The sequence below is a fragment of the Salvelinus namaycush genome, unplaced genomic scaffold (genome assembly GCF_016432855.1).
Source record: "Salvelinus namaycush isolate Seneca unplaced genomic scaffold, SaNama_1.0 Scaffold326, whole genome shotgun sequence".
NCBI lineage: Eukaryota > Metazoa > Chordata > Actinopteri > Salmoniformes > Salmonidae > Salvelinus > Salvelinus namaycush.
In genome coordinates, this window is record NW_024060186.1 from 75,890 (window position 1) to 102,894 (window position 27,005).

General features: G+C 43.7%; 1 protein-coding gene across 1 annotated transcript; it reads right to left on the reverse strand.

Moving 5' to 3' along the window:
* Nucleotides 1-204: 204 nt before the first annotated feature.
* Nucleotides 205-17,502, reverse strand: LOC120040134 (hydroperoxide isomerase ALOXE3-like). Its single transcript, XM_038985380.1, has 14 exons — nt 17,356-17,502; nt 16,460-16,667; nt 16,128-16,209; nt 15,888-16,010; nt 15,039-15,139; nt 14,310-14,482; nt 4,985-5,128; nt 3,363-3,566; nt 1,915-2,001; nt 1,469-1,638; nt 1,214-1,335; nt 906-1,006; nt 550-720; nt 205-405 (listed from the first exon to the last, which is right to left on the reverse strand). The coding sequence occupies exons 1-14, from the start codon at nt 17,500-17,502 to the stop codon at nt 226-228; spliced, it is 2,013 nt and encodes a 670-aa protein (XP_038841308.1). The 3' UTR covers nt 205-225.
* Nucleotides 17,503-27,005: the final 9,503 nt, after the last annotated feature.

A 27,005-nucleotide genomic window follows, 5' to 3' on the forward strand; every position in this document is an offset into this window, starting at 1 on the left:
AAATTATCATGCTCAATAAAACATTTTATAGACTGAAGCATGTTTACTAGCGCATGCCTCCAGAATCATTGGGTCATGTTCATCAGGGCACTCAATGGAAAACATTTTAAAAAGCTGCACAAAGGACAACAAAAATAAACCTTACTGGAAAAGTCCAGGTAGGTCCTCAGTTTTCTTCCAATTAGTGCCTAATGAACTGGACCCTGGTCTAGGACTTTGGCTTATCTAAATGGCCACACTGTTCTCCACCACAGCAGGGTCCATGTAGGTGTATGGCACTGGTAGCCCAGAGTTCCTGGCATTGACGGTCTCGCTGAAGACCTCCAGCTTCGTCTGGAATTTCTGAATCATCTTGCAGGGTGGTATCTCGTTGAAGTGCTCCTCTGGGTAATGGCCAAGGGTCACCTGCATATGGGGAATAATTGAAGTTAGCAAAATATAATATCAATTAACATTAAACGCACACGTAAATGTGATATTTTGTAGCTAAATATAGTATTTCGGGCCTAGATGATATTGATTTTAGTTCATGAAAGATGGCAGACTCACAAAGTCACTGGATTGCTTGCTAAGGAGCCACATAGTTGACATGCCCTGTGCTGTTGTGCTGACATCGGGGAGGGTCTTCAGCATGGTGCTCTCAGTAGACTGCCCCTTAGTGGTGGGAGGTGGTTGTTTCAGGGAGATGGGGGTGTTGGGCATCCAGCCACCATAGTCATACTGTAACATGATGAAAAATGACTGATTATTACTGACATCCAATATGGTGGTATTCTGAAATGATGATATGATAGTGGCATTTTAGCAAATCTTCCAAAATGGTAGATGAGGTAGAAAACATCAGTAGTGCTTAGATTTAGATTAATAACACACTTGAAAAAAAGTATGGGCTACGCTACACCCACCTGTCCAGAGTTGACAGCAGAATGTTGGCCTGAGCAGGTGAAGATCACCACGGTGACGAACTTGACGACCTCTGGCACAGTGGAGAAAGACTGAGGGATTCCTGGACAGAAAGATAAGAACCGAGAGAGGTGTGTGATGAATGGAGTTATGCCAGGGGAGCTGGGTGGACTGTTACTATAGGACAGTCACGTCCATGGAAGTTGTGAGTTATGGTCCAGAAACAAAAAAACATATTGGTAAAAATAAGACATTTCACCATACGTCATTACCCCCCCCCCCCCCCCACTATTACCCTGTACATCGTCACCTGTGCATTCTTGGGCCAGGAAGCCATGGTAAAATATATCCTTGATCCAGTTCTGTAGTTCCTGGTCTACCCGGACCTCTGAGTCACTCTTGTAATAGAAACTAATCACTTCCTCTACAAACCTATACCGAAGGCGACAACGGAAGAACGAAGGAAGAAGAAGATGTCATATCTATGTAGAGCTATACTTTCACTCTAGATTCTACCAGCGGATGATACTGTACTACCATGTAGGTCTGCTCTGTTGTAGCCTACCTGTGGATGATGTCCCACAGCTTGAGTCCATCATCCCTGTAGTAGTTGTTGGGGACTGACTCCAGACCTCGTGCAGTGATGTCTTCCGGCACACAGAGGGAGCTGTAGGTCAATGAGGCCAAAGATCTCCTCAGGATCTCATTCATCCCCTCTCCGCCCGAAGCAGCAAACTACAACATCACTTAAAGTTACTTGATTACATAATTCTGTAACATTATAATGTACTTTAACTAAGCTGCAATATTACACTGGTTCTATGAGAGATAGTGAACCTACCAGCAAGTATGTTGACCCGGAGGGCCAAATGACCATACTTGGGGGTACTGTAGGTTCACTACAAGACATACAACCGCATGTATGCTGACTCTGACACAACTTCCATGGATGTGTGATTCCTAATATGGACACCACACACTTCTATGGAAACAGTCCACTCAGTAGCCTACCTGAGTGAAAACTCCTTCATCAGCTATTAGAAATGCCCGGGCCAAGAGGTTTATCTGGAGGGAGTAGCGGGTGTGTGGAATCAGAAGCTAAAGCAGTAAACCAGGGTGGAGAGAAGGATGAATGGTCAACAATCCCAAGAGAGAAACTGGCATTAGTAAGGACTGTCTGGAGGACCACATTAGAAATAAGTGTATTATACTTTCATGTGTCATTATCCTCTGTCATGGTCCAAACACACCAAGACAGTCGGGAAGAGGGCACGACAATGCCTATTCCCCATCAGGAGACTGAAAAGATTTGCCATGGGTCCTCAGATCCTCAAAAAGTTCTAAAGCTGCACGATCGAGAGCATCCTGACCGGTTGAATCACCGCCTGGTATGGCAACTGCTCGGCATCCGACTAAGTCGCTACAGAGGGTAGTGTGTACGGCCCAGTGCATCACTGGGGCCAAGCTTCCTGCCATCCAGGACCTCTATACTAGGCGGTGTCAGAGGATGGCCCCAAAAATTGTCAAAGACTCCAGTCACCCAAGTCATAGACTGTTCTCTCTGCTATCGCACAGCAAGCGGTACCGGAGCGCCAGGTCGAGGTACAAAAGGCTCATTAACAGCTTCTACCCACAAGCCATAAGACTGTTGAACAATCAATTAAATGGCCACCCGGACTATTTATATTGATCCCACCCCTCACTTTACCACTGCCTACATGTACAAATTACCTCAATTACCTCGAGTAACCTGTATCCACGCACATTGACTCGGTACCGCCTGTATATAGCCTCGTTATTGTTATTTTATTGTGTTATTTTTTTAAACTTTATTTTATTTAGTCAATATTTTCTTAACTGTATTTACTTAAAACTGCATTGTTGGTAAGTAAGCATTTCACGTTAAGGTCTACAGCTGTTGTACTCGGCGCATGTGACAAATCAAATTTTATTTTATTTGATCCTCGGAGCACTATACTTTTCAACTGGACATGCTATGCTATATTATGTTATGCTATGCTATGCTATATTATGCTGTGCTATATTATGTTATGCTATGCTATATTCTGTTATGCTATGCTATATTCTGTTATGTTATGCTATGATATATTATCTTATTGTATGATATATTATGTTATGCTATTCTATGTTATGCTATGCTATATTATGTTATGCTATGCTATATTATGTTATGCTATATTATGTTATGTTATGCTATGATATGTTATGCTATATTATGTTATGCTATGCTATATTATGTTATCCTATGCTATGCTCAGTGGAGGCTGCTGAGGGGAGGACGGCTCATAGTAAAGGCTGGGATGGAGTGAATGGCATCAAACACATGGAAGCCATGTGTTTGATGCCATTCCACTCCAGCCATTACCACGAGCCCGTCCTCCCCAATTAGGGTGCCACCAACCTCCTGGGGTTATGCTATGCTGTGCTGTGTTATGTACCTTGTAGAGAGGGTGCACCATGGGCATGTTGCGCAGCAGTGCTATGGCGAACACCTCAGCCAGGAGGTGAGTGCGCAGCAGGTGGACATTGAGTTGATGCTCTTGAAAGTCAGCGCTCCTCACAAAGATCTTGGCCAGGAGCCAGTCATACTCAGAGTCAGTAGGAAGGAAGATGGGGTTGTCTTTTGCAGGCTTCTGATTCAGCTGTGGAGAGAGAGAGTGTTAGGGACCTCATAGATGGTACCAGCAACATAATCCCTGTTTAATACAAAAATACAAATAATAACAATAGCAGATTCCTTTTTGGTGCTACATAGAACCCTTTTTTGAAGGTTCTATAAAAAACCATGAACATAAGGTTATAAATGGAACGTTTATGGTGCTATAAAGAACCCTTTCCTAAAGTTCTATAAATACCATGAAAACTGTAAAAATGCAATAGGCTGATGCAACAGATCAGACCGTTTAGCTTAAAATGTTGATACATTTGTTTAAAAAAAAAATGTTTTATTCAAATTATAAGCTCAACAATGCGCACATGGGTGTAGGTTAATGTTATTGGCATTGATGAATTCGAATTCATAATAGCAAGCTAGGACTAATGGTTTGGTTAGATAAACTACCAAGTCTTTTTGGTTACCCAGGCATCTAGTGTCGCTATCTAGTAAACTTGCTAGCTATTTCAGTGGATGTTGAACTCATTTATCCCTGCAAATGAACACATTTCTAGCAGTAAATGTGCTAAATTATAGCCATGGTATAAAAGGGATAATCAACTCGGGGCTCTATGCGTACTCTGGAAAATAATGTAACTCTGTGGAAGGTTAGTTCCACTCTGCTAGCGCATTGTGGAACACACCTGATTATGAATTATTTTCCAGAGAACACATAGTCGTTGATTATCCTTTACGTATTTCACAAGACACTCACTGGCCATAGTCATATTTAACATGTAATGGCTGTTACGTCCGTTGTTAGATTAATGAGACCAAGGTGCAGCGTGGTAAGCGTACATCTTTCTTTATTTGATGAACACCCCAAACACAACAAAAATATAAACAAACATAACGTTCTGCAGGCTACACAGTAACTGTACAAAAACATGATCCCACAAACTCAGGTGGAAAACAGGCTGCCTAAGTATGATCCCCAATCAGAGACAACGATAGACAGCTGCCTCTGATTGGGAACCATACCCGGCCAACAAAGAAATAGAACACATAGATTTGCCCACCCAAGTCACACCCTGACCTAACCAAATAGAGAATAAAAAACCATCACCCTTCCCAAAGAACCCTTGATGAACCATATGTTCTAAGTGTGTAATGCATTAATTAAAAGCATTTGAAGACAATATCAAACATATTTTCTTTGGGCGCTGTCAGATACAGTGGAGGCTGGTGGAGGGAAACATGGGGAGGACGGGCTCGTCATAATGTTTGGAACATAAAGAAGGGAACGGTAGTAATGAGCCTGTACTCTGCATTTCTACCTCCACCAGCCTCCACGGGTAAGTGGGCTCTCTAAAGGAGATTGAATCATGATGGGTTTACAGACTCTCTCACTTGTAATGGTCTCCGTGACTGTGGTCTTCACTTCAAAGTTAGTTAGGTCAACCTTACCTGGATGGCGATGGGAACCAGCTTGTCATTAGGGGTTCTGTAGAGCAGGACCAGAGGAGCCGCCATGTGCTGTTGTTTCTTATTGATCACGTTTGCCTTTAATCCATCCAGGTTCTTGTAGTCAACCAGGAATATGTTGCCGCTCTGTTTGGGATTGGATGACATGGGAGAATAAATCCAAAAGTTACAATGCAACAGGTTATGATTACGGTTCACTTTCTTGATATTTTGGAATGGAACAGCTATTTTAGCTCTGTGTTTTACTAGGATTATCCCCCCAAAACACCCAATAAAGTTATTTTTGCGATTACTTTCTTGGAATTTAGGGTTACCATCCCCCCACAAAAACATAAAAGAAAGTAATACTGGGATGTTTTTCATTTTTTCTGTGGCCAGGTTTCATCCGACATTTTTGAAGTACATGTCAGATAGAAAATGTCACGACAGGCCTGAAGGAAACAGAACGTTTGTCTGTAAACTTTCAGCATGTCAACAAAACAAAATATACTAGACATGGTGTGATATTTTTGTGTCTGTAAAATGTATTATGTGAGAAATGGTGGTGGAATGGCACTTTTATGTTCAAAAATTGATATAATAACCATCATATCTAAGTAAACTTGGAGTCACATGATGATATGTCTATATTCAGAGCATCTATCTTCAGAGCTCGTGCTGCTAGGTGACCTAAACTGGGACATGTTTAACTTGTTTGGGATAAGGGGCAGCATTTTCACATTTGGATGAAAAGCGTGCCCAGAGTAAACTGCCTGCTACTCAGTCCCAGTTGCTAATATATGCATATTATTAGTAGATTTGGATAGAAAACACTCTGAAGTTTCTAAAACTGTTTGAATGATGTCTGTGAGTATAACAGAACTCATATGGCAGGCGAAAACCTGAGAAAAATCCAACCAAGAAGTGGGAAATCTGAGGTTTGTAGTTTTCAACTCTTGGCCTATCGAATACACAGTGTCTATGGGGTCATATTGCACTTCCTAAGGCTTCCACTAGATGTCAACAGTCTTTAGAACCTTGTTTGATGCTTCTACTGTGAAGTGGAGGCAAATGAGAGGGGATTGAGTAAGGTCTCTCCCAGAGTGCCACGAGCTGACCATGCACGTTCATGTGAGTTAGCTATCAACTTCCGGCGCCGACAGAGATGGCCGCCTCGCTTCGCGTTCCTAGGAAACTATGCAGTATTTCGTTTTTTTACGTGTTATTTCTTACATTGGTACCCCAGGTAATCTTAGGTTTCATTACATACAGTCGGGAGGAACTACTGAATATAAGAGCAACATCAACTCACCATCATTACCATCATTACGATCAGGAATGGAGATGGGCACATCGCGCTCCACTCCCTAGCATACTACTCGCCAATGTCCAGTCTCTTGACAACAAGGTTGATGAAATCCGAGCAAGGGTAGCATTCCAGAGAGACATCAGAGACTGTAACGTTCTTTGCTTCACGGAAACATGGCTCACTCGAGAGACGCTAACGGAGTCGGTGCAGCCAGCTGGTTTCTTCACGCATCGCGCCGACAGAAACAAGCATCTTTCTGGTAAGAAGAGGGGCGGGGGGGTATGCCTTATGATTAATGAGACGTGGTGTGATCATAACAACATACAGGAACTCAAGTCATTCTGTTCACCTGACTTAGAATTCCTCACAATCAAATGTCGACCGCATTATCTACCAAGGGATTTCTCTTCGATTATAATCACAGCCGTATATATTCCCCCCCAAGCAGACACATCGATGGCCCTGAACGAACTTTATCTGACTCTATGTAAACTGGAAACCACACATCCTGAGGCTGCATTCATTGTAGCCTAATCTGGCTAATCTGAAAACAAAACTCCCTAAATTCTATCAGCATATCGATTGTGCTACCAGGGCTGGTAAAACTCTGGATCATTGTTATTCTAACTTCCGCGACGCATATAAGGCCCTCCCCCACCCTCCTTTCGGAAAAGCTGACCACGACTCCATTTTGTTGCTTCCAGCCTACAAACAGAAACTAAAACAAGAAGCTCCCGCGCTCAGGTCTGTTCAACGCTGTTCCGACCAATCTGATTGCACACTTCAAGACTGCTTCGATCACGTGGATTGGGATATGTTCCGCATTGCGTCCAACAACAACATTGACAAATATGCTGATTCGGTGAGCGAGTTCATTAGAAAGTGCATCGGCGACATTATACCCACAGCAACGATTAAAACATTCCCAAACCAGAAACCGTGGATTGATGGCAGCATTCGCCGAAACTGAAAGCGCGAACCTCTGCTTTTAACCAGGGGAAGGTGACCGGAAACATGACCGAATACAAACAGTGTAGCTATTCCCTCCGCAAGGCAATTAAACAAGCTAATTGCCAGTATAGAGACAAAGTAGAGTCGCAATTCAACAGCTCAGACACAAGAGGTATGTGGCAAGGTCTACAGTCAATCACGGTTTACAAAAAGAAAACCAGCCCCGTCATGGACCAGGATGTCTTGCTCCCAGACAGACTAAATAACTTTTTTGCTCGCTTTGAGGACAATACAGTGCCACTGACACGGCCCGCTACCAAAACCTGCGCGCTCTCCTTCACTGCAGCCGAGGTGAGTAAAACATTTAAACGTGTTAACCCTCGCAAGGCTGCAGGCCCAGACGGCATTCCCAGCCGCGTCCTCAGAGCATGCGCAGACCAGCTGGCTGGTGTGTTTACGGACATATTCAATCAATCCTTATCCCAGTCTGCTGTTCCCACATGCTTCAAGAGGGCCACCATTGTTCCTGTTCCCAAGAAAGCTAAGGTAACTGAGCTAAACGACTACTGCCCCGTAGCCCTCACTTCCGTCATCATGAAGTGCTTTGAGAGACTAGTCAAGGACCATATCACCTCCACCCTACCTGACACCCTAGACCCACTCCAATTTGCTTACCGACCCAATAGGTCCACAGATGACGCAATTGCAACCACACTGCACACTGCCCTAACCCATCTGGATAAGAGGAATACCTATCTGAGAATGCTGTTCATCGACTACAGCTCAGCATTTAACACGATAGTACCCTCCAAACTCGTCATCAAGCTCGAGACCCTGGTTCTCGACCCCGCCCTGTGCAACTGGGTAGTGGACTTCCTGACGGGCCGCCCCCATGTGGTGAGGGTAGGTAACAACATCTCCACCCCGCTGATCCTCAACACTGGGGCCCCACAAGGGTGCTTTCTGAGCCCTCTCCTGTACTCCCTGTTCACCCACGACTGCGTGGCCATGCACGCCTCCAACTCAATCATCAAGTTTGCGGACGACACTACAGTGGTAGGCTTGATTACCAACTTCGACGAGACGGCCTACAGGGAGGAGGTGAGGGCCCTCGGAGTGTGGTGTCAGGAAAATAACCTCACACTCAACGTCAACAAAACAAAGGAGTTGATTGTGGACTTCAGGAAACAGCAGAGGGAGCACCCCCCTATCCACATCGACGGGACAGTAGTGGAGAGGGTAGTAAGTTTTAAGTTCCTCGGCGTACACATCACGGACAAACTGAATTGGTCCACCCACACAGACAGCGTTGTGAAGAAGGCGCAGCAGCGCCACTTCAACCTCAGGAGGCTGAAGAAATTCGGCTTGTCACCAAAAGCACTCACAAACTTCTACAGATGCACAATCGAGAGCATCCTGTCGGGCTGTATCACCGCCTGGTACGGCAACTGCTCCGCCCACAACCGTAAGGCTCTCCAGTGGGTAGTGAGGACTGCACAACGCATCACCGGGGGCAAACTACCTGCCCTCCAGGACACCTACACCACCCGATGTCACAGGAAGGCCATAAAGATTATCAAGGACAACCATCACCCGAGCCACTGCCTGTTCACCCCGCTATCATCCAGAAGGCGAGGTCAGTACAGCTGCATCAAAGCAGGGACCGAGAGACTGAAAACAGCTTCTATCTCAAGGCCATCAGACTGTTAAACAGCCACCACTAACATTTAGTGGCTGCTGCCAACATACTGACTCAACTCCAGCCACTTTAATAATGGGAATTGATGGAAATGTATGTAAAAATGTATCACTAGCCACTTTAAACAATGCCACTTAATATAATGTTTACATACCCTACATTACTCATCTCATATGTATATGTATATACTGTACTCTATATCATCTACTGCATCTTGCCATCTTTATGTAATACATGTATCACTAGCCACTTTAAACTATGCCACTATGTTTATATACCCTACATTACTCATCTCATATGTATATACTGTACTCTATACCATCTACTGCATCTTGCCTATGCCGTTCTGTACCATCACTCATTCATATATCTTTATGTACATATTCTTTATCCCTTTACACTTGTGTGTGTATAAGGTAGTAGTTGTGGAATTGTTAGGTTAGATTACTCGTTGGTTATTACTGCATTGTCGGAACTAGAAGCACAAGCATTTCGCTACACTCGCATTAACATCTGCTAACCATGTGTATGTGACAAATACGATTTGATTTGATTTGATTTGAGTTCCATTGCATTTTTGAAGACAAAGGAATTCTCCGGTTGGAAAATTATTGAAGATTTATGTTAAAAACATTCTAAAGATTGATTCTATACTTCGTTTGACATGTTTCTAAGGACTGTAACGGAACTTTTTGACTTTTCGTCTGCTCCTAGTGACCGCGCGTCATATTTGGAATACTGGGCTAAACGCGCTAACAAAAAGGAGGTGTTTGGACATAAATGATTAACTTTAACGAACAAATCAAACATTTATTGTGGAACTGGGATTCCTGGGAGTGCATTCTGATGAAGATCATCAAAGGTAAGTGAATATTTATAATGCTATTCTGACTTCTGTTGACTCCAAAACATGGCGAATATCTTTATGGCTTATTTGGGCTCTGAGCACTGTACTCAGATTATAGCACGGTGTGCTTTTTCCGTAAAGTTTTTGGGAAATCTATTTTTTTTTTAAATAACGTGCCCAACGTACACTGACATTTTCTCTGGCCCAGATCATAGAATATGCATATCATTTACAGATTAGGATAGCAAACACTCAAAAGTTTACAAAACTGTCAAAATATTGCCTGTGAGAATAAGAATACTTATTCTGCAAGCGAAATCCTGAGAAAAAGTAACCCGGAAATGATATATATTTTTTTTTAAATCTTTGTTTCCTGGCCCGTCTAACCTCCATTTAAAGGGGTATCAACCAGATTCATTTTCCAATGGCTTCCACAGGCTGTGACCAGGCTTTAGACATAGTTTCAGGCTTTTATTTTTCAAAACTAGTCAAGTGTCCTGCGAATAGTTCCTGCGCGCGAGAGAGGGGCACCCCATTTTCCTTTTGTCTCTTATTAACACCCCAGCCATCCTACAATCTAAGCTTGATGCCCTCAATCTCACACAAATTATCAATGAACCTACCAGGTACCACCCCAAAACCGTAAACACGTGCACCCTCATAGATATCATCCTAACCAACTTGCCCTCTAAATACACCTCTGCTGTTTTCAACCAAGATCTCAGCGATCACTGCCTCATTGCCTGCATCCGTAATGGGTCAGCGGTCAAACGACCTCCACTCATCAATGTCAAACGCTCCCTGAAACACTTCAGCGAGCAGGCCTTTCTAATCGACCTGGCCCAGGTATCCTGTAAGGATATTGACCTCATCCCGTCAGTAGAGGATGCCTGGTTATTTTTTTTAAATGCCTTCCTCACCATCTTAAATAAGCATGCCCCATTCAAGAAATTTAGAACCAGGAACAGATATAGCCCTTGGTTCTCTCCAGACATGACTGCCCTTAACCAACACAAAAACATCCTATGCCGTTCTGCATTAGCATCGAACAGCCCCCGTGATATGCAACTTTTCAGGGAAGTTGGAAACCAATATACACAGGCAGTTAGAAAAGCCAGGGCTAACTTTTTCAAGCAGAAATTTGCTTCCTGCAACACAAATTCAAAAAAGTTCTGGGACACTGTAAAGTCCATGGAGAATTAGAACACCTCCTCCTAGCTGCCCACTGCACTGAGGATAGGAAACTGTCACCACTGACAAATCCACCACAATTGAGAATTTCAAAAAACATTTTTCTACGGCTGACCATGCTTTCCACCTGGCTACCCCTACCCCGGTCAACAGCACTGCACCCCCCACAGCAACTCACACAAGCCTTCCCCATTTCTCCTTCTCCCAAATCCAGTCAGCTGATGTTCTGAAAGAGCTGCAAAATCTGACCCCTACAAATCAGCCGTGCTAGACAATCTGGACACTCTTTCTAAAATTATCTGCCGGAATTGTTGCAACCCCTATTACTAGCCTGTTCAACCTCTCTTTCGTGTCATCTGAGATTCCCAAAGATTGGAAAGCAGCTGCGGTCATCCCCCTCTTCAAAGGGGGGACACTCTTGACCCAAACTGCTACAGACCTATATCTATCCTACCCTGCCTTTCTAAGGTCTTCGAAAGCCAAGTCAACAAACAGACTACCGACCATTTCGAATCCCACCGCACATTCTCCGCCAGGCAATCTGGTTTTAGAGCTGGTCATGGGTGCACCTCAGCCACGCTCAAGGTCCTAAACGATATCTTAACCGTCATCGATAAGAAACAATACTGTGCAGCCGTATTCATTGACGTGGCCAAGGCTTTCGACTCTGTCAATCACCACATCCTCATCGGCAGACTCGATAGCCTTGGTTTCTCAAATGATTGCCTCGCCTGGTTCACCAACTGCTTTTCTGATAAAGTTCAGTATGTCAAATCGGAGGGCCTGTTGTCTGGGCCTCTGGCAGTCTCTATGGGAGTGCCACAGGGTTCAATTCTCGGGCCGACTCTTCTCTGTATACATCAATCATGTCGCTCTTGCTGCTGGTGAGTCTCTGATCCACCTCTATGAAGACGACACCATTCTGTATACTTCTGGCCCTTCTTTGGACACTGTGTTAACAACCCTCCAGACGAGCTTCAATGCCATACAACTCTCCTTCTGTGGCCTTCAACTGCTCTTAAATACAAGTAAAACTAAATGCATCCTCTTCAACCGATCGCTTCCTGCACCTGCCCGCACGACTAGCATCACTACTCTGGACGGTTCTGACTTAGAATATGTGGACAACTACAAATACCTAGGTGTCTTGTTAGACTGTAAACTCTCCTTCCAGACTCACATCAAACATCTCCAATCCAAAGTTAAATCTAGAATTGGCTTCCTATTCCGCAACATACCATCCTTCACTCATGGTGCCAAACATACCCTTGTAAAACTGACCATCCTACCAATCCTCGACTTCGGTGATGTCATTTACAAAATAGCCTCCAATACCCTACTCAATAAATTGGATGCAGTCTATCACAGTGCCATCCGTTTTGTCACCAAAGCCCCATATACTACCCACCACTGCGACCTGTTCGCTCTCGTTGGCTGGCCCTCACTTCATACTCATCGCCAAACCCACTAGCTCCAGGTCATCTACAAGACCCTGCTAGGTAAAGTCCCCCCTTATCTCAGCTCGCTGGTCACCATAGCAGCACCCACCTGTAGCACGCGCTCCAGCATATCCGGTATATCTCTCTGGTCACCCCCAAAGCCAATTCCTCCTTTGGCCGAGTCTCCTTCCAGTTCTCTGCTGCCAATGACTGGAACAAACTACAAAAATCTCTGAAACTGGAAACACTTATCCCCCTCACTAGATTTAAGCACCAGCTGTCAGAGCAGCTCACAGATTACTTCACCTGTACATAGCCCATCTATAATTTAGCCCAAAAAACGACCTCTTCCCCTACTGTATTTATTTATTTCTTTTGCTCCTTTGCACCCCATTATTTCTATTTCTGCTTCGCACATTCTTCAACTGCAATATTGTATTTACTTCGCCACCATGGCCTTTTTTTGCCTTTACCTACCTTATCTCACCTCATTTGCTCACATTGCATATAGATGTCACGCCCTGACCTTAGAGAGCCTGTTTATTTCTCTATTTGGTTAGGTCAGGGTGTGATTTGGGTGGGCATTCTAGTTTTCTATTTCTTTGTTTGCCGGGTATGGTTCCCAATCAGAGGCAGCTGTCTATCGTTGCCTCTGATTGGGAATCATACTTAGGCAGCCTGTTTTCCACCTGAGTTTGTGGGATCGTGATTTTGCACAGTAGCTGTATAGCCCTGCAGAACTTTACGTTCGTTGATCTTTTGTGTTTTTTTTGGTGTTCATTCTAAAATAAATTAAGATGTACACTTTCCACGCTGCGCTTTGGTCTCATTCCGACGACGGACGTAACAATAGACTTATTTTGCTACTGTATTATTGACTGTATGTTTGTTTTACTCCATGTGTAACTCTGTGTTGTTGAATGTGTCGAACTGCTTTGCTTTATCTTGGCCAGGTCGCAATTGTAAATGAGAACTCGTTCTCAACTTGCCTACCTGCTTAAATAAAGGTGAAATAAATAAATAAAATAAAATATGTTGTGTGGTCCTCTCACTACGACTCGGGAAAACATGCAGTTTATTAGGCTACAGATTAAATAAGTTATGATGAACTTCACAGGGTGGTGAAAGTGCACAGTGATGAGCTTGATGCTCCTCTCCAGTAAATATCTAGGGTCTTTTTCTGGTGACATGATGACCGATGCTTGACTGCCATTGATAAGTAAAAATAATATTTTTGGTCCGTATAATAATGTCATCATGTAGGCTATACCTGCACTGTATCTGCCAGCTGTTGGCTAGAGTGCACGTGGCAAGACCAGCGTGGGCACATTCGCTATATAACAGAAAAATGATTGTGACAAAGCCATCAGAGTTGAAAATGCCATGGAAATGCCATTTACATGTTTTTATTTTTTATGTTTGGGTACATGGTAATTTAACCACAAAGGTTATTTTTATGTGAACTACGTCATCACACAGCTATATATCTGCAACAGGTCAATATGATGGAAACATCTATCGTGGGGAAATGTGCATATTGTTTTTATGCGGGTTTGAGAATATTTGCATGAAAATCTGTCGCCAATTGGATGGAAACCTAGCTATTGAGAAACATACTGGATGGACCTCCACAAAAGTCATCTGGAGGTCCAAAAAGGAATCTGGTACATGCCTCTGATGGTCCAAGAAAGTGGACATCTAGACATCCAACAAAGGGATCTCCATTGACTTCCATTGATAATTGGGAATATCTAAGATATTCACCTAGGTCCAAGAGGACTGCCCCTAGTCCAGCGCCACCCATAATATAAGTGGTACTGCAATAATTTAGGCAACTTTTAACAATTCATTTATTTTACCAAAGAGTCCCATTTTGACATACTGTACAGTACCTGCAATTCCCTTAGGAGGCTGGACGATCCACGAAGAGAGGGCTTCACCATGTCTTCTGTGACGGGGAAATTTGCCGGCAACTCCGAGCAGCGACGGATCAACATGGGGTTGCAGCCGTTCAGATACTGGTACCCGAAAAACTCATCTTCCTTCCAGTGCTCCTGTGCGTAGTCTGGAAGGAGGAAATTCTGGGTTGTATTAATTAGTGCACACCGTAGTAAAACCTTTTGCAACAGAACACAAAATCAAGAATTTCTTATTGGACAGGTATTCCCTCCCTGTTTCAGTCTGTTTTCTTCCACATGATGCCTAGTAATCCAGGGTCGTTTTCAGTATATAGAGAACCAGTCAAAAGTTTGAAGCTGGTTGAGAGAATGCCAAGAGTGTGCAAAGCTGTCATCAAGCCAAAGGGTTGCTACTTTGAAGAATCTCAAATATAAAATATTTGTTTAACACTTTTTTGGCTACTACATGATTCCATATGTGTTCTTTCATAGTTTTGATGTCTTCACTATTATTCTAAAACGTAGAAAATAGTGAAAATAAAAAATAAAAAAAACTTGAATGAGTAGGTGTGTCCAAACTTTTGACTGGTACTGTATGTATATTTTTATTGGACATATTCAAGTAGTATTACTTCCCCCTTTCACTTTGTTTCAAAACGTTTACCACCTAATAAACAGGCCCCTGGAGTTAATACTGCAAATGCAACTATGAAATGCACTCACCTGAGATGACAGTTCTATTGAGGTAGACTTCGCTGATTTCATCAATGTTTTTCCAGCTCTTCTTGTTGTCGGAATACCCCTTCAGTTTCAGCTCAGTGATCCTACAGAATGGAAGACAAGGAACTATGTCAAGATGAGCCAATAGAGTTTCACAGAGCAAATGTACAACTCAACAATATAAATGAATGGAATACTTTAGAAGAGCTTTGATGATCTGCTGCAGGAAGTACTATTTGAACTGTCCTTAGAGGATGAGTTATGCCCGACGTACGCAACGCAATACGCTAACGCAACAATGGCTGTCCTGCATAGTCGCAAAAATATGCAAGTGTGTGCAACCCAAAATGTTAAACTCACCACGTACTGGACAACGGAAAAAAGCTCAAATCCGCACTGAACTATTCTTACATTTGAATGTAATTATCAACAGGAGAGGTCAGAGCAATCAGACACATTTGGGCGACAGCCTTCATCAGCGTTTGGAGAAAAATAAGGCATTCACACATAGTTATAAATGATGAAACATTGTAGTATCTTTTTTCACAATCATAATTTACATTCATTATTTACATACATTGTTCTACTATTTTTCACAACTTCTAGTGCCTAAAAATACATTAAAACGTAAAGAATATTTGAATGAATGAGGGTTTTTGGGGGTTTTCCCCCCAGTGCATGCCTTTTGAACCCGGCACGCAACAACCTTTTGTTACTACAGACTTTCGAGTTCAGCACGCCAATTCCTCATTCTGCCACTTATCACATAGGGAAGCCATTATGAGAAGTACATTGCATTCTCGTGTTGTGTACTCAAGTCGGGTATACATTTGGCTTTGGTGAGGAACTCACCCGGTGGCGGCGGTGAAGAGGAACTGGGTGGCCTTGGTGAACGAGAATTGGATCTCGCTGGGAAGATCCAGAGGGTTGTCTGCCTTCATGCTGCCGGGGAAACCCTCCTTGTAGGTATCCCAGCTGAGTAGGAGGAGGAGCAGGAGGAGCAGGAGAAAGGGGAGGAGCAGGAAATATATGGAGGTTGGTCAGATATAATGGACAGACTGGGCAGCTAGGACGAAAGACCACAGCACCTACCAGTACTGCTCAGTTCTCGTCTTCATCTCCAGTTCCCTGCTGTACCTGGCAAGATTATTAGTTTCATCACAGAGTCTTTTAGCTGAAAAATATTAAAAACAATAAATCACACGTATTATTGCACTAATCCTTCAGAACCAGTGTTGCATGTATTACTGTATGTACGGTGGCCCTAAGAGGCAAAGTAGCTTTTAAAACTTAGTGACAGCGTGCACACACAAAGAAAATGCCTCCCCCTCACAATGGCTGCAAGTATCCACTTTTTTCCCATGCATTACTCATTCTGACATGTCTGCATGTGATGTTGTTTCATAACGTCCCACCGTGCTGACCTGTGCCCTCTCTGAACAGGTGCACCTCCTTGTCCATAATCCAACGGTAGATAGGGAACTGGCATGTGCCTCTCTCTGGCGTCGTCACGACAACCTTGGACGGGAACCAGGCGTCCTGGGGGAAGAGTGGGAGGGGCTGTTTGTCCAGCTCTATCAGCACCAGCTTGCCGAGTGAAAAGGGGCACACCACGTCGAATTCACGAGACCCCTGCAGAGAGAGCAGGGGAGAGAGAGAGATGGAGGAAGTGAGAGATAGATGGAGGGAATGAGATGGAGGGAGGGAGGGAGTGAGTGGGAGAGAAAGGGAGGGGCAGAGAGAGAAGATGAGAGAGCGGAATCTGGACTGTGTGAGAAAGCAAGTAACAGGCAAATATAACTAATCCTGTACTACCAGTATTATTACGTAAGGGCCCAACATAAAGGCAACAAAGTCTTCACGTCATATACACTATATGTTAATGAACATATTGGGTGCTTTTGGGTGTGTTTTGAGTACAGTATTTGAAAAATGCAAATGGTCTTATTGAAGCTAGAATAATTTGTTGCAACATTCATTTTTAGAATTTTAAATTATATATACTCAAAGATTCTTGAAGAATATAATTTATAATTGCTTAGTTTAACTGTCGTACCAAAGCAGAACCCAAAATATAAGCTTGTTTTACACCAATGTTTGTAAACAATGTAAATGTAAACAAACACTAAGCTATAGCCACAAAACATGGTTAAAAGTATACATTCTTCTATGAGTTTGAGAATGGTGACATTTCTACAAGCCCATCCCTCAGCTTTTTACCAAAACAGAGGCGGGGCGCCTCTTTGTTATTGTTTTAATTAAGGATTCTAGATTTAGAGAGAAATATCTCTTAGTACTGATAGGAGCATGACTGACTTACTGTATCTTGATAGAAGAGTCCCTTCAAGCTAGTGAGCCATGTGCGCTTACTCTCTCCTTTTTCGCCAACCAGCTTGATGAAGACGTTGTTCATCGTGGTGGCAGTTGCGATGTTGTGTGTGTGCACAGTCACCTTGTATTTTGCCATTTTGACTCTGAAAAACACTATGATAGGCTTATCTGCACACACTGAGACTGCACAGCAAACAACATTTCATTCAATGTAGATGGTGCAAACATTTCTGCAAATATTAAGACTTGCATGATATCTGTTGATCCATTTTAATATAACAAAATCATTTTTTTATGGTATTCTTGCTTGAATAACAAACATGCAAAACCACAGTTATTGCATACACACAGCATGTAGGGGGACATTTTGCACAAGCAAATGATAGTGAGCAAACGAACCATAGACAGGAGTAATATGCTTATTCAATGTGCATATTATCCAATATACCCATTGCATTGTGTGCATTGCATTGTGTGCATTGCATTCGTGGCTCAGTACACTGCTCTCTGGTTAAATAGTCTCTTCATTCTACACATAGTTGAAGAAAACAAAACATGAAATCACGCTGCACATCAAGTTGAACTGTATTTCTTGCACACATCTGTGCTCTTTTGCTTGATGAAAATGTCTCCCATATTATCAAAAATAAAACATTCAGAGTTCCCTTACCTGATTGGTTGATAGTTTGTAGTACCCTGTTAACTGTGCCTTAACATGCATGTAATGATCACCTTCCATACTGCTTGTTTTATACCTGGCTGGAGGTGTGTGCAGAACACTGAGTACATATTGGGTGTTACTTCCCTCCATTGAACTTGCTCATCCTGCATGATAAATTCTGTTGATAGCGAAGCGTTGCCCAATCACCTATTGTAAATACACAGCAGAAGTGTTGAATCTGCTTGTAAAGGTTGAGCCATGGTTGAAAGGGTGTTGTAACGTCAATTTCCCAGTTCTGAGGGCATGCGGTTAAATCTTTGCTCGGCACTGCAATGCAAGTTACATGTGGGAAATTGCATTGTTGTCACAGACTCTGTTTAGGTGGTCTGCAAGATATCCAAACAGGATTTTACGAGTCTTGTGCAGTTACTATATGGAGTTAGTACTATATCTACTATACTGTACAGTATCTCAAGGACAGCCTCCAAATCCTTCCTACTCACACTAATGATACAACTTCCATTGTGCTTATTTGGCAGGACACATACGGTCAATATGTATCACTAACTTGCATCTTATCGCATATCCTCCAAAGAATAGGTGAGGCCAGAGGAGGCTAGTGTGTCAGCGATTGTGTGCAGATATGTAGCGGAGTCAGGCGCAGGACACAGGTTTTGAGCAACACAACGGAGTTTACTCAAAAATCAAGCAAAATTCCAAAATGGAATAATAACAAACACACATGCACCTACAACAACCACTAACGACACAAACAATCACGGACAGAACAGAAATGTATGCCAGAGGGTTAAATAGGGAACATGATAGGGGAATTGAAACCAGGTGTGTGTAATACAGACAAAACAAAACGAAACTGAAACATAGATCGGTGGTGACTAGAAAGCCGGTGACTAGAAAGCCGGTGACTAGAAAGCCGGTGACTAGAAAGCCGGTGACTAGAAAGCCGGTGACGTCAACCGCCGAACACCCCCCGAACAAGGAGAAGGGCCGACTTCGGCGGAAGTCGTGACAGTACCCCCCCCTTGACGCGCGGCTCCAGCAGCGCGCCGACACCGGCCTCGGGGATGACACGGAGGGCGAGGTGCAGGGTGATCCGGGTGGAGACGGTGAAACTCCTGTAGCATTGAAGGATCTAGAATGTCCTCCACAGGTACCCAGCATCTCTCCTCCGGGCCGTACCCCTCCCACTCCACGAGGTACTGAAGGCCCCTCGCCCGACGCCTTGAGTCCAGGATGGCTCGTACGGTATACGCCGGGACCCCCTCGATGTCCAGAGGGGGCGGAGGAACCTCCCGCACCTCAGACTGCTGGAGCGGACCAGCCACCACCGGCCTGAGGAGAGACACATCGAACTAGGGGTCAATGTGATAATCAGGGGGAAGTTGTAACCTATAACAAACCTCGTTCAGTCTCCTCAGGACTTGAATGGCCCCACAAACCGCGGACCCAGCTTCCGGCAGGGCAGATGAAGGGGCAGGTTTCGGGTCGAGAGCCAGACCCGATACACCGGGGCCTCACTCTGGTGGCGGTCGGCACTCGCCTTTTGCCTCCTGATGGCCCGTTGTAGCCGCACATGGGCAGCGTTACATGTCTCCTCTGAGTGCCGAAACCATTCATCCACCGCTGGAGCCTCAATCTGGCTCTGATGCCATGGTGCCAGGACCGGCTGATAACCCAGCACACACTGAAACGGTGATAGGTTGGTAGAGGAGTGGCGGAAGGAGTTTTGGGCCATCTCAATCTTATCCACTGAAATTGTTGCAACCCCTATTACTAGCCTGTTCAACCTCTCTTTCGTATCATCTGAGATATCCAAAGATTGGATAGCTGCCGCGGTCATCCCCCTCTTCAAAGGGTGAGACACTCTAGACCCAAACTGCTACAGACCTATATCTATCCTACCCTGCCTTTCTAAGGTCATCGAAAGTCAAGTTTACAAACAGATCACCAACCATTTCGAATCCCACCATACCTTCTCCACTATGCAATCTGGTTTCAGAGCTGGTCATGGGTGAACCTCAGCCACGCTCAAGGTCCTAAACGATATCATAACTGCCATTAATAAGATACAATACTGTGCAGCTGTATTTATCAACCTGGCGAAGGCTTTCGACTCTGTCAATCACCACATTCTTATCGGCAGACTCAACAGCCTTGGTTTCTCAAATGAATGCCTCGCCTGGTTCACCAACTACTTCTCAGACAGAGTTCAGTGTGTCAAATCGGAGGGCCTGTTGTCCGGACCTCTGGCAGTCTCTATGGAGGTGCCACAGGGTTCAACCCTCGGGCCGACTCTTTTCTCTGTATACATCAATGATGTCGCTCTTGCTGCTGGTGATTCTCTGATCCACCTCTACACAGACGACGCCATTCTGTATACTTCTGGCCCTTCTTTGGACACTGTGTTAATTAACCTCCAGACGAGCTTCAATGCCACACAACTCTCCTTTCGTGGCCTCCAACTGCTCTTAAATGCAAGTAAAACTAAATGCATACTCTTCAACCGATCGCTGCCCACACCTGCCCGCACGACTAGCATCACTACTCTGGACGGTTCTGACTTAGAATATGTGGACAACTACAAATACCTAGGTGTCTGGTTAGACTGTTAACTCTCCTTCCAGACTCAAATTAACCATCTCCAATCCAAAATTAAATCTAGAATCGGCTTCCTATTTCACAACAAAGCCTCCTTCACTCATGCTGCCAAACATATCCTCGTAAAACTGACTATCCTACCGATCCTCGACTTCAGCGATGTCATTTACAAAATAGCCTCCAACACTCTAATCAGCAAATTGGATGGAGTCTATCACAGTGCCATCCGTTTTGTCACCAAAGCCCCATATACTACCCACCACTGCGACCTGTATGCTCTCGTTGGTTGGCCCTCGCTTCATATACGTCGCCAAACCCACTGGCTCCAGGTCATCTATAAGTATTTTCTAGTTAAAGCCTCGCCTTATCTCAGCTCACTGGTCACCATAGCAGCACCCACCCGTATCACGTGCTCCAGCAGGTATATTTCACTGGTCACCCCCAAAGTCAATTCCTCATATGGCCACCTTTCCTTCCAGTTCTCTGCCGCCAATGACTGGAACGAACTGCAAAAATCTCTGAAGCTGGAGTCTCATATGTCCCTCACTAGCTTTAAGCACCATCTGTCAGAGCAGCTCACAGATCACTGCACCTGTACATATCCCATCTGTAAATAGCCCATCCAACTACCTCATCCCCATACTGTTATTATTTTATTTTTTTGCTCCTTTGCACCTCAGTATCTCTACTTGCACACTCATCTTCTGCACATCTATCACTCCAGTGTTTAATTGCTATATTGTAATTATTTCGCCACTATGTTCTATTTATTGCCTTACCTTCCTTATCCTACCTCATTTGCACACACTGTATATAGACTTTTTCTATTGTATTATTGACTGTATGTTTGTTTATTCCATGTGTAACTCTGTGTTGTTGTTTGTATCGCACTGGTTTGCTTTATCTTGGCCAGGTCGCAGTTGTAAATGAGAACCTGTTCTCAACTAGCCTACCTGGTTAAAAAAAGGTGAAATTCAAATTCAAATAAAACATCTGGCGAATTAAGTTGTTCCCAGACTCTGCTTACCGTAGGTTAGGTGGTCTGCAACACATCCAGTCTTGTCCAGTTGGCTACAGTAGGTACAGTATCTAGTGTAGCTCGAGGACAACTTCCAAATTCTTTCAAATAACACAGACGATTCTACTATGGTGCTCGCATTAGCAAGTTGAATTTGTTTGCTAGCGTTGATCAGTGGCTGAGAGAAGAACAAACACGACGCAGACTAACAAGCAAGGTGAAGTAGTACCCAAACATCACACCTTGGAGTATAACATTACAGCCAAAACACTGGAATTGTTTCAGGGAAGTGCACTGCTTGGTAAATAATGAAAGATACATTAATGTCTGGCCTTCGTCACAGAGGCCCGAGGATGCCGTTAACATTTAGAAACAGCCCCTGACCCTGTATCAATAGGACAGGGACGGAGCACAAACACGCTGCGCATTAACAACCTTTCTTTACAATTGCTTAAAGAGCCTATACTTATTCCAATACGTGTATAAAATATGAGAAGATGTGGACATATGAGACAGTTCTATTGTTTAGAGGTTTCTGTGAACTATATATGGAACAGGGTGCCATTTCAGACCAACTGGACCAGCTGGCATTCTGTGTAACTGAGACATCAAAGACAGTGCTGATTGAACCAAATAATGAAAAACAGATATTATATTCCTGAATGCCCTTCTAGCCAATCGGAAACGAGTATTCAACAATGCTGTGGCATAAATATCTCTATTGTGACATGTCTCTATGGGTGGAAGATTGTATTTCTGTGTTCTTCACTCCTGAGGCTAGGTAACAATGTATGCAGGCTTGTGTCTCTGTATATATAAACTGTTATATTTACAGTCATGTTTTCATGCATGGTCCGATTGTAAATAGACGGTAAATAAATACAAATATCTATCAGACATAAACGATATAGTAGACGACTAAAGACCTAGCTTTGTGTTATACATCTCCAGTCTCATTAGGGTGCATCCCAAATGGAACCCATTCCCTACATACCGTAGCACACTTCTTTTGACCAGAGCCCAATGGGAATATGGTGGCATTTTGAATTGACCCATAGACTGGGAGAGAAGGCACACTAGGCAGTAAACAAACATTCATCACTAATGCATTAGGGTTTATGGACCTTGCAGTCCTTCTACAAACAGCATTTCTCGCACACACACACACACACACACACACACACACATTCCCATGTTTGCCTGCCAGGTCAAAACACATTTCTCACGGCTACATCTACTATCTTCTCGACCAGAATGAATCACAGTTGCTTTAATTCCCTCACCACTAAACCTTGTGGGGACACAACATTCAGTCCCATTCAAAATCCTATTTTCCATAAACCCTAACCCTTACTCTTACCCTAACCCTAACCCAAAAACCTAACCCTAACCCTAAAACTAACCCTAGCTCCTAACTCTAAACATAATTCTAACCCTAACACTAATTCTAACCTAACACTAATTCTAACCTTAACCCTAAACCCCATAGAAATAGCATTTGACGTTGTGGGAACTAACAAAATGTCCCCAGTTAGTCAACTTTTTGTTTGTTTACTATTCTTGTGGGGACTTCACACACACAGTATGAACCCACACAAGCACACACACACGGAATCAATTTCTTAAATATCCACAAACTAGACTGTCAGACTTCAGTTGAAATCTCCAAATGAGAAAAGATCTTCCATCCAGCCTCAGGGCAGATTATTTGGGATGGAGAGGGCAAGCAAACAGTCCATTCATTAAGAAAAACTACAGCAGCCAGAGAGAAATGGAGAGAGGGAGGAAAAGTGAATGTGAGAGAGACAGAGATGGTAGGGAGAGAGAAAGAGATGGTAGGGAGAAAGACAGAGAGAGAGAGACAGAGATGGTAGGGAGAGAGACAGAGAGAGATGGTAGAGAGAGAGAGAGATGGTAGAGAGAGAGAAAGAGACAGACGGTAGGGGGAGAGAAAGAGACAGATGGTAGGGGGAGAGAAAGAGACAGATGGTAGAGAGAGAGAGAAAGAGACAGAGATGGTAGGGAGAGAGAAGAGAGAGACATAGATGGTAGAGAGAGAGAAAGAGACAGATGGTAGAGAAAGAGAGAGATGGTAGAGAGAGAGAAAGAGACAGATGGTAGGTAGAGAGAAAGAGAGAGAGACAGAGATGGTAGAGAGAGAGAAAGAGAGAGAGACAGAGATGGTAAAGAGAGAGAAAGAGAGAGAGACAGAGATGGTAGGGAGAGAGAAAGAGATAGATGGTAGAGAGAGAGAGATGGTAGAGAGAATTATGCCAATATCCACTAATATATATATATATATTTTTTAAACAGCAATTAAATTTTGGAAACATCTAAACTACAGTGACCCCCTCTCATGTCATTACCAAGCCCTGCAATGCCAAGAGCTGATCAAAGAAAAGAGTCACCTCATCCAGCTGGTCCTGGGGCTGAGTTCACAAACCTTTTCTACTAACACACTGAAGCCTCAGGACCAGAACATCCAATCAATCAGAATAACCCAAAGTACAACACAGTCAAAACTACATTGCTTATTGGGAAACACAAGCACGAAGCAAAATGCAGTGCTGTCTGGCCCTAAATCGACAGTACACAGTGGTTAACTACTTGACCATGGTTACTGATCAAAACCTTAGAAAAACCTTGACAAAGTACAGGCCCAGTGAGCACAGCCTTGCTATTGAGAAGGGGAGACACAGGAAAACCTGGCTCCCTGTAGAGGAAAGGCTGTGCAACCACTGCACCACAGCAGAACCTGAGACAGAGCTGCATTTCCTGACAAAATGTTAAAAATATAAAACAATTAGAGAGAGTGTGTCATTTCCCCAAATTTGAAACCCTTATTCAAGGTTACAAAGATCTCTCTGATGAGAATAGGCTGCCCATCGTGTTGGGGGAGGATCCAGAGAGCTGTGGGTTGGCAGCGCACTACATTGCTGCCTGCCATAAGTTGAGGGACAGTGTCTGACAGACCAACCAACCTGCAAATGTCCTCTATGCTTATTGTTATTGTTCAACATATGGTATTTTTTACCCTTGGTTATTGATGTTAATGTTGTCCCATTGACAATATTGATTATTATTAATTAAGTTAATACTGTAAATCTCCAAAGTAAGCTTTGGCAATATGTACATAGTTACGTCATGCCAATAAAGCAAATTGAATTGAATTGAGAGACGGTAGAGAGAGAGAGAGAGAGAGACAGAGAGAAAGAGAAAGACAGAAAGAGAGAGAGAGAGAGAGAGAGAGAGAGAGAGAGAGAGAGAGAGAGAGAGAGAGAGAGAGAGAGAGAGAGAGAGAGAGAAAGAAAGATGTGTCGAGAGAGGGAGGATAAGTAAAAAAGATTGAGGAAGGGAGGGAAACTCACAACAACGAGACTGCAGCAGCACACACATTCTAAGGAAGCGTTTAAGCGAGGATCCAAAGAGAAGGACAGTCCAAAGCTCCCTCATCTTTAATCCTGTCGTGATGCCCGAGAAACCAGTAACCGTGCCGTAATCACTCTGCTCAAAGCCGACGGTAAGTCTGTGACTAAGACACACACAACATCCATGCATGGTTAAATCCCAAATGAATACACAGCCGAGGTAAAGGACAAAAAAAGAGAGGGATACAAAGAGGAAGGGAAGGTTATGAAGGAGGAGAGTTTGCCTTTCACGCTATCCAGGTGGATGTAGGCTCTGGTGGGGGAAGATAAGATGACAGGAAATGGAGCGAGGAGGTAGTGGAAGTGGCATCAGGTAGACAGGGCCGCTCAGTAGGGCCTTCATCTAGAGTAACAAGGCCATATTCCTGTGTATCCGTCTGTAGCACTGGGCTTTATCCTCCCTGCTCTGCAAATTGACTGAGACATCTAAGAGCTACTGTGAGGCAGATTCTCACAACAGACGTTGTTGTGCCAAAATATGTATTCCGTTGTGGGATGAGGCTTTATCCACTTGTTAGGATTATCAATATAGCGGTCTGAGTTGTTGAGCTGTGTCTACTTTGCTGTTCTCTGCTTGCTGTATAGCACAACTCCAATTTCTGCCCACAACATATTTGATGAAAAACAAAATGAGACTTTGAAGAGTCATCGTAGACAGATTGTTTTTCTATTGGCTGAAAAGGCTGGAAGATGTGCAGACTGGTCTCTGTCTTTGCAGAAACACCAGTGTAGATGGGTAGGTCAACTTTATCACGGCAGTTCGTCTCGCCTCTGACCTTGAGCCACACGTCACATACACCCCAGACTGACTAGGCTGTCTGTGGTATTTCTTCTAAATGGATTACTCTACCCCCTGTCAGTCTGCCTGCCTGCCTGCCTGTCACTATCTCTGTTTGTTACCATCTCTATCAGTCTGTCTCACTGGTCTGATCTCTCTTATACAGAAGGTCAGATACACAGTCAACACAGAGGGTTTGGCAAGTATCTGGTTCACAGGTGTAACCGATGTGAAATGGCTAGCTAGTTAGCGGTGGTGCGCGCTAATAGCGTTTCAATCAGTGATGTCACTCGCTCTGAGACCTTGAAGTAGTTGTTCCCCTTGCTCTGCAAGGGCCGCGGCTTTTGTGGCGCGATGGGTAACGATGATTCGTGGGTGTCAGTTGATGTGTGCAGAGGGTCCCTGGTTCGAGCCCAGGCAGGGGCGAGGAGAGGGACGGAAGCTATACTGTTACACAGGTTAAATTCATTCAGGTTGCCCATCCATTTCAATATGAATACATGTCTTCCTTACTTCAGAGTAAGTATGGTCTCTCACCTTTTCAAACTGGTCATTAACAGCTACAAAAATGGGATGAGTGCCGCTAGACCCCACAAATAATTAACTCATTCTCTCTTTTTGGAAGTACATACCGGCCGTAACGGAAGTAAATAATGAAGAAACTCCATATTTGGTGATCAACGAACATATTTTGACATAACGCTTGCAGAGCTGGTTAATGGGAGTTTGAATCTGAGCTTTCTGGGCATTAGAGAGGTCTCTAATGCACAGATACTGGTTCATGTGACGCTGTGTGCTGATTTAAGGAGTTATGACATCCCAGATATCCCCTCTTAACCTGTTTGGCGTGCAAACCCGACGTCGGTACACTTATGACAACAGCCAGCTCAAAGTGCAGGGCGCGAAATTCAAAAGATATTTTTTTTAAATATTTAACTTTCACACATTAACAAGTCCAATACAGCATATGAAAGGTACACATCTTGTGAATCCAGCCAACATGTCCGATTTTTAAAATGTTTTACAGGGAAGACAAAATATGTAAATCTATTAGCTAACCACGTTAGCAAAAGACACCACTTTTTTTACTATAACAGTTTATTACTCCATCAGTAGCTATCACAAATTCGACCAA

Excerpts from the sequence above, each read along its gene's own strand:
- LOC120040134 (XM_038985380.1), bottom strand. The coding sequence starts at position 17,502 with ATGGCAAAATACAAGGTGACTGTGCACACACACAACATCGCAACTGCC. Across the intron at positions 16,210-16,459 it reads CCTGTTCAGAGAGGGCACAG|CTAAAAGACTCTGTGATGAA; the intron begins GTCAGCACGGTG and ends AATATTTTTCAG. Across the intron at positions 5,129-14,309 it reads GCCTCCTAAGGGAATTGCAG|AGCGGCAACATATTCCTGGT; the intron begins GTACTGTACAGT and ends AATCCCAAACAG.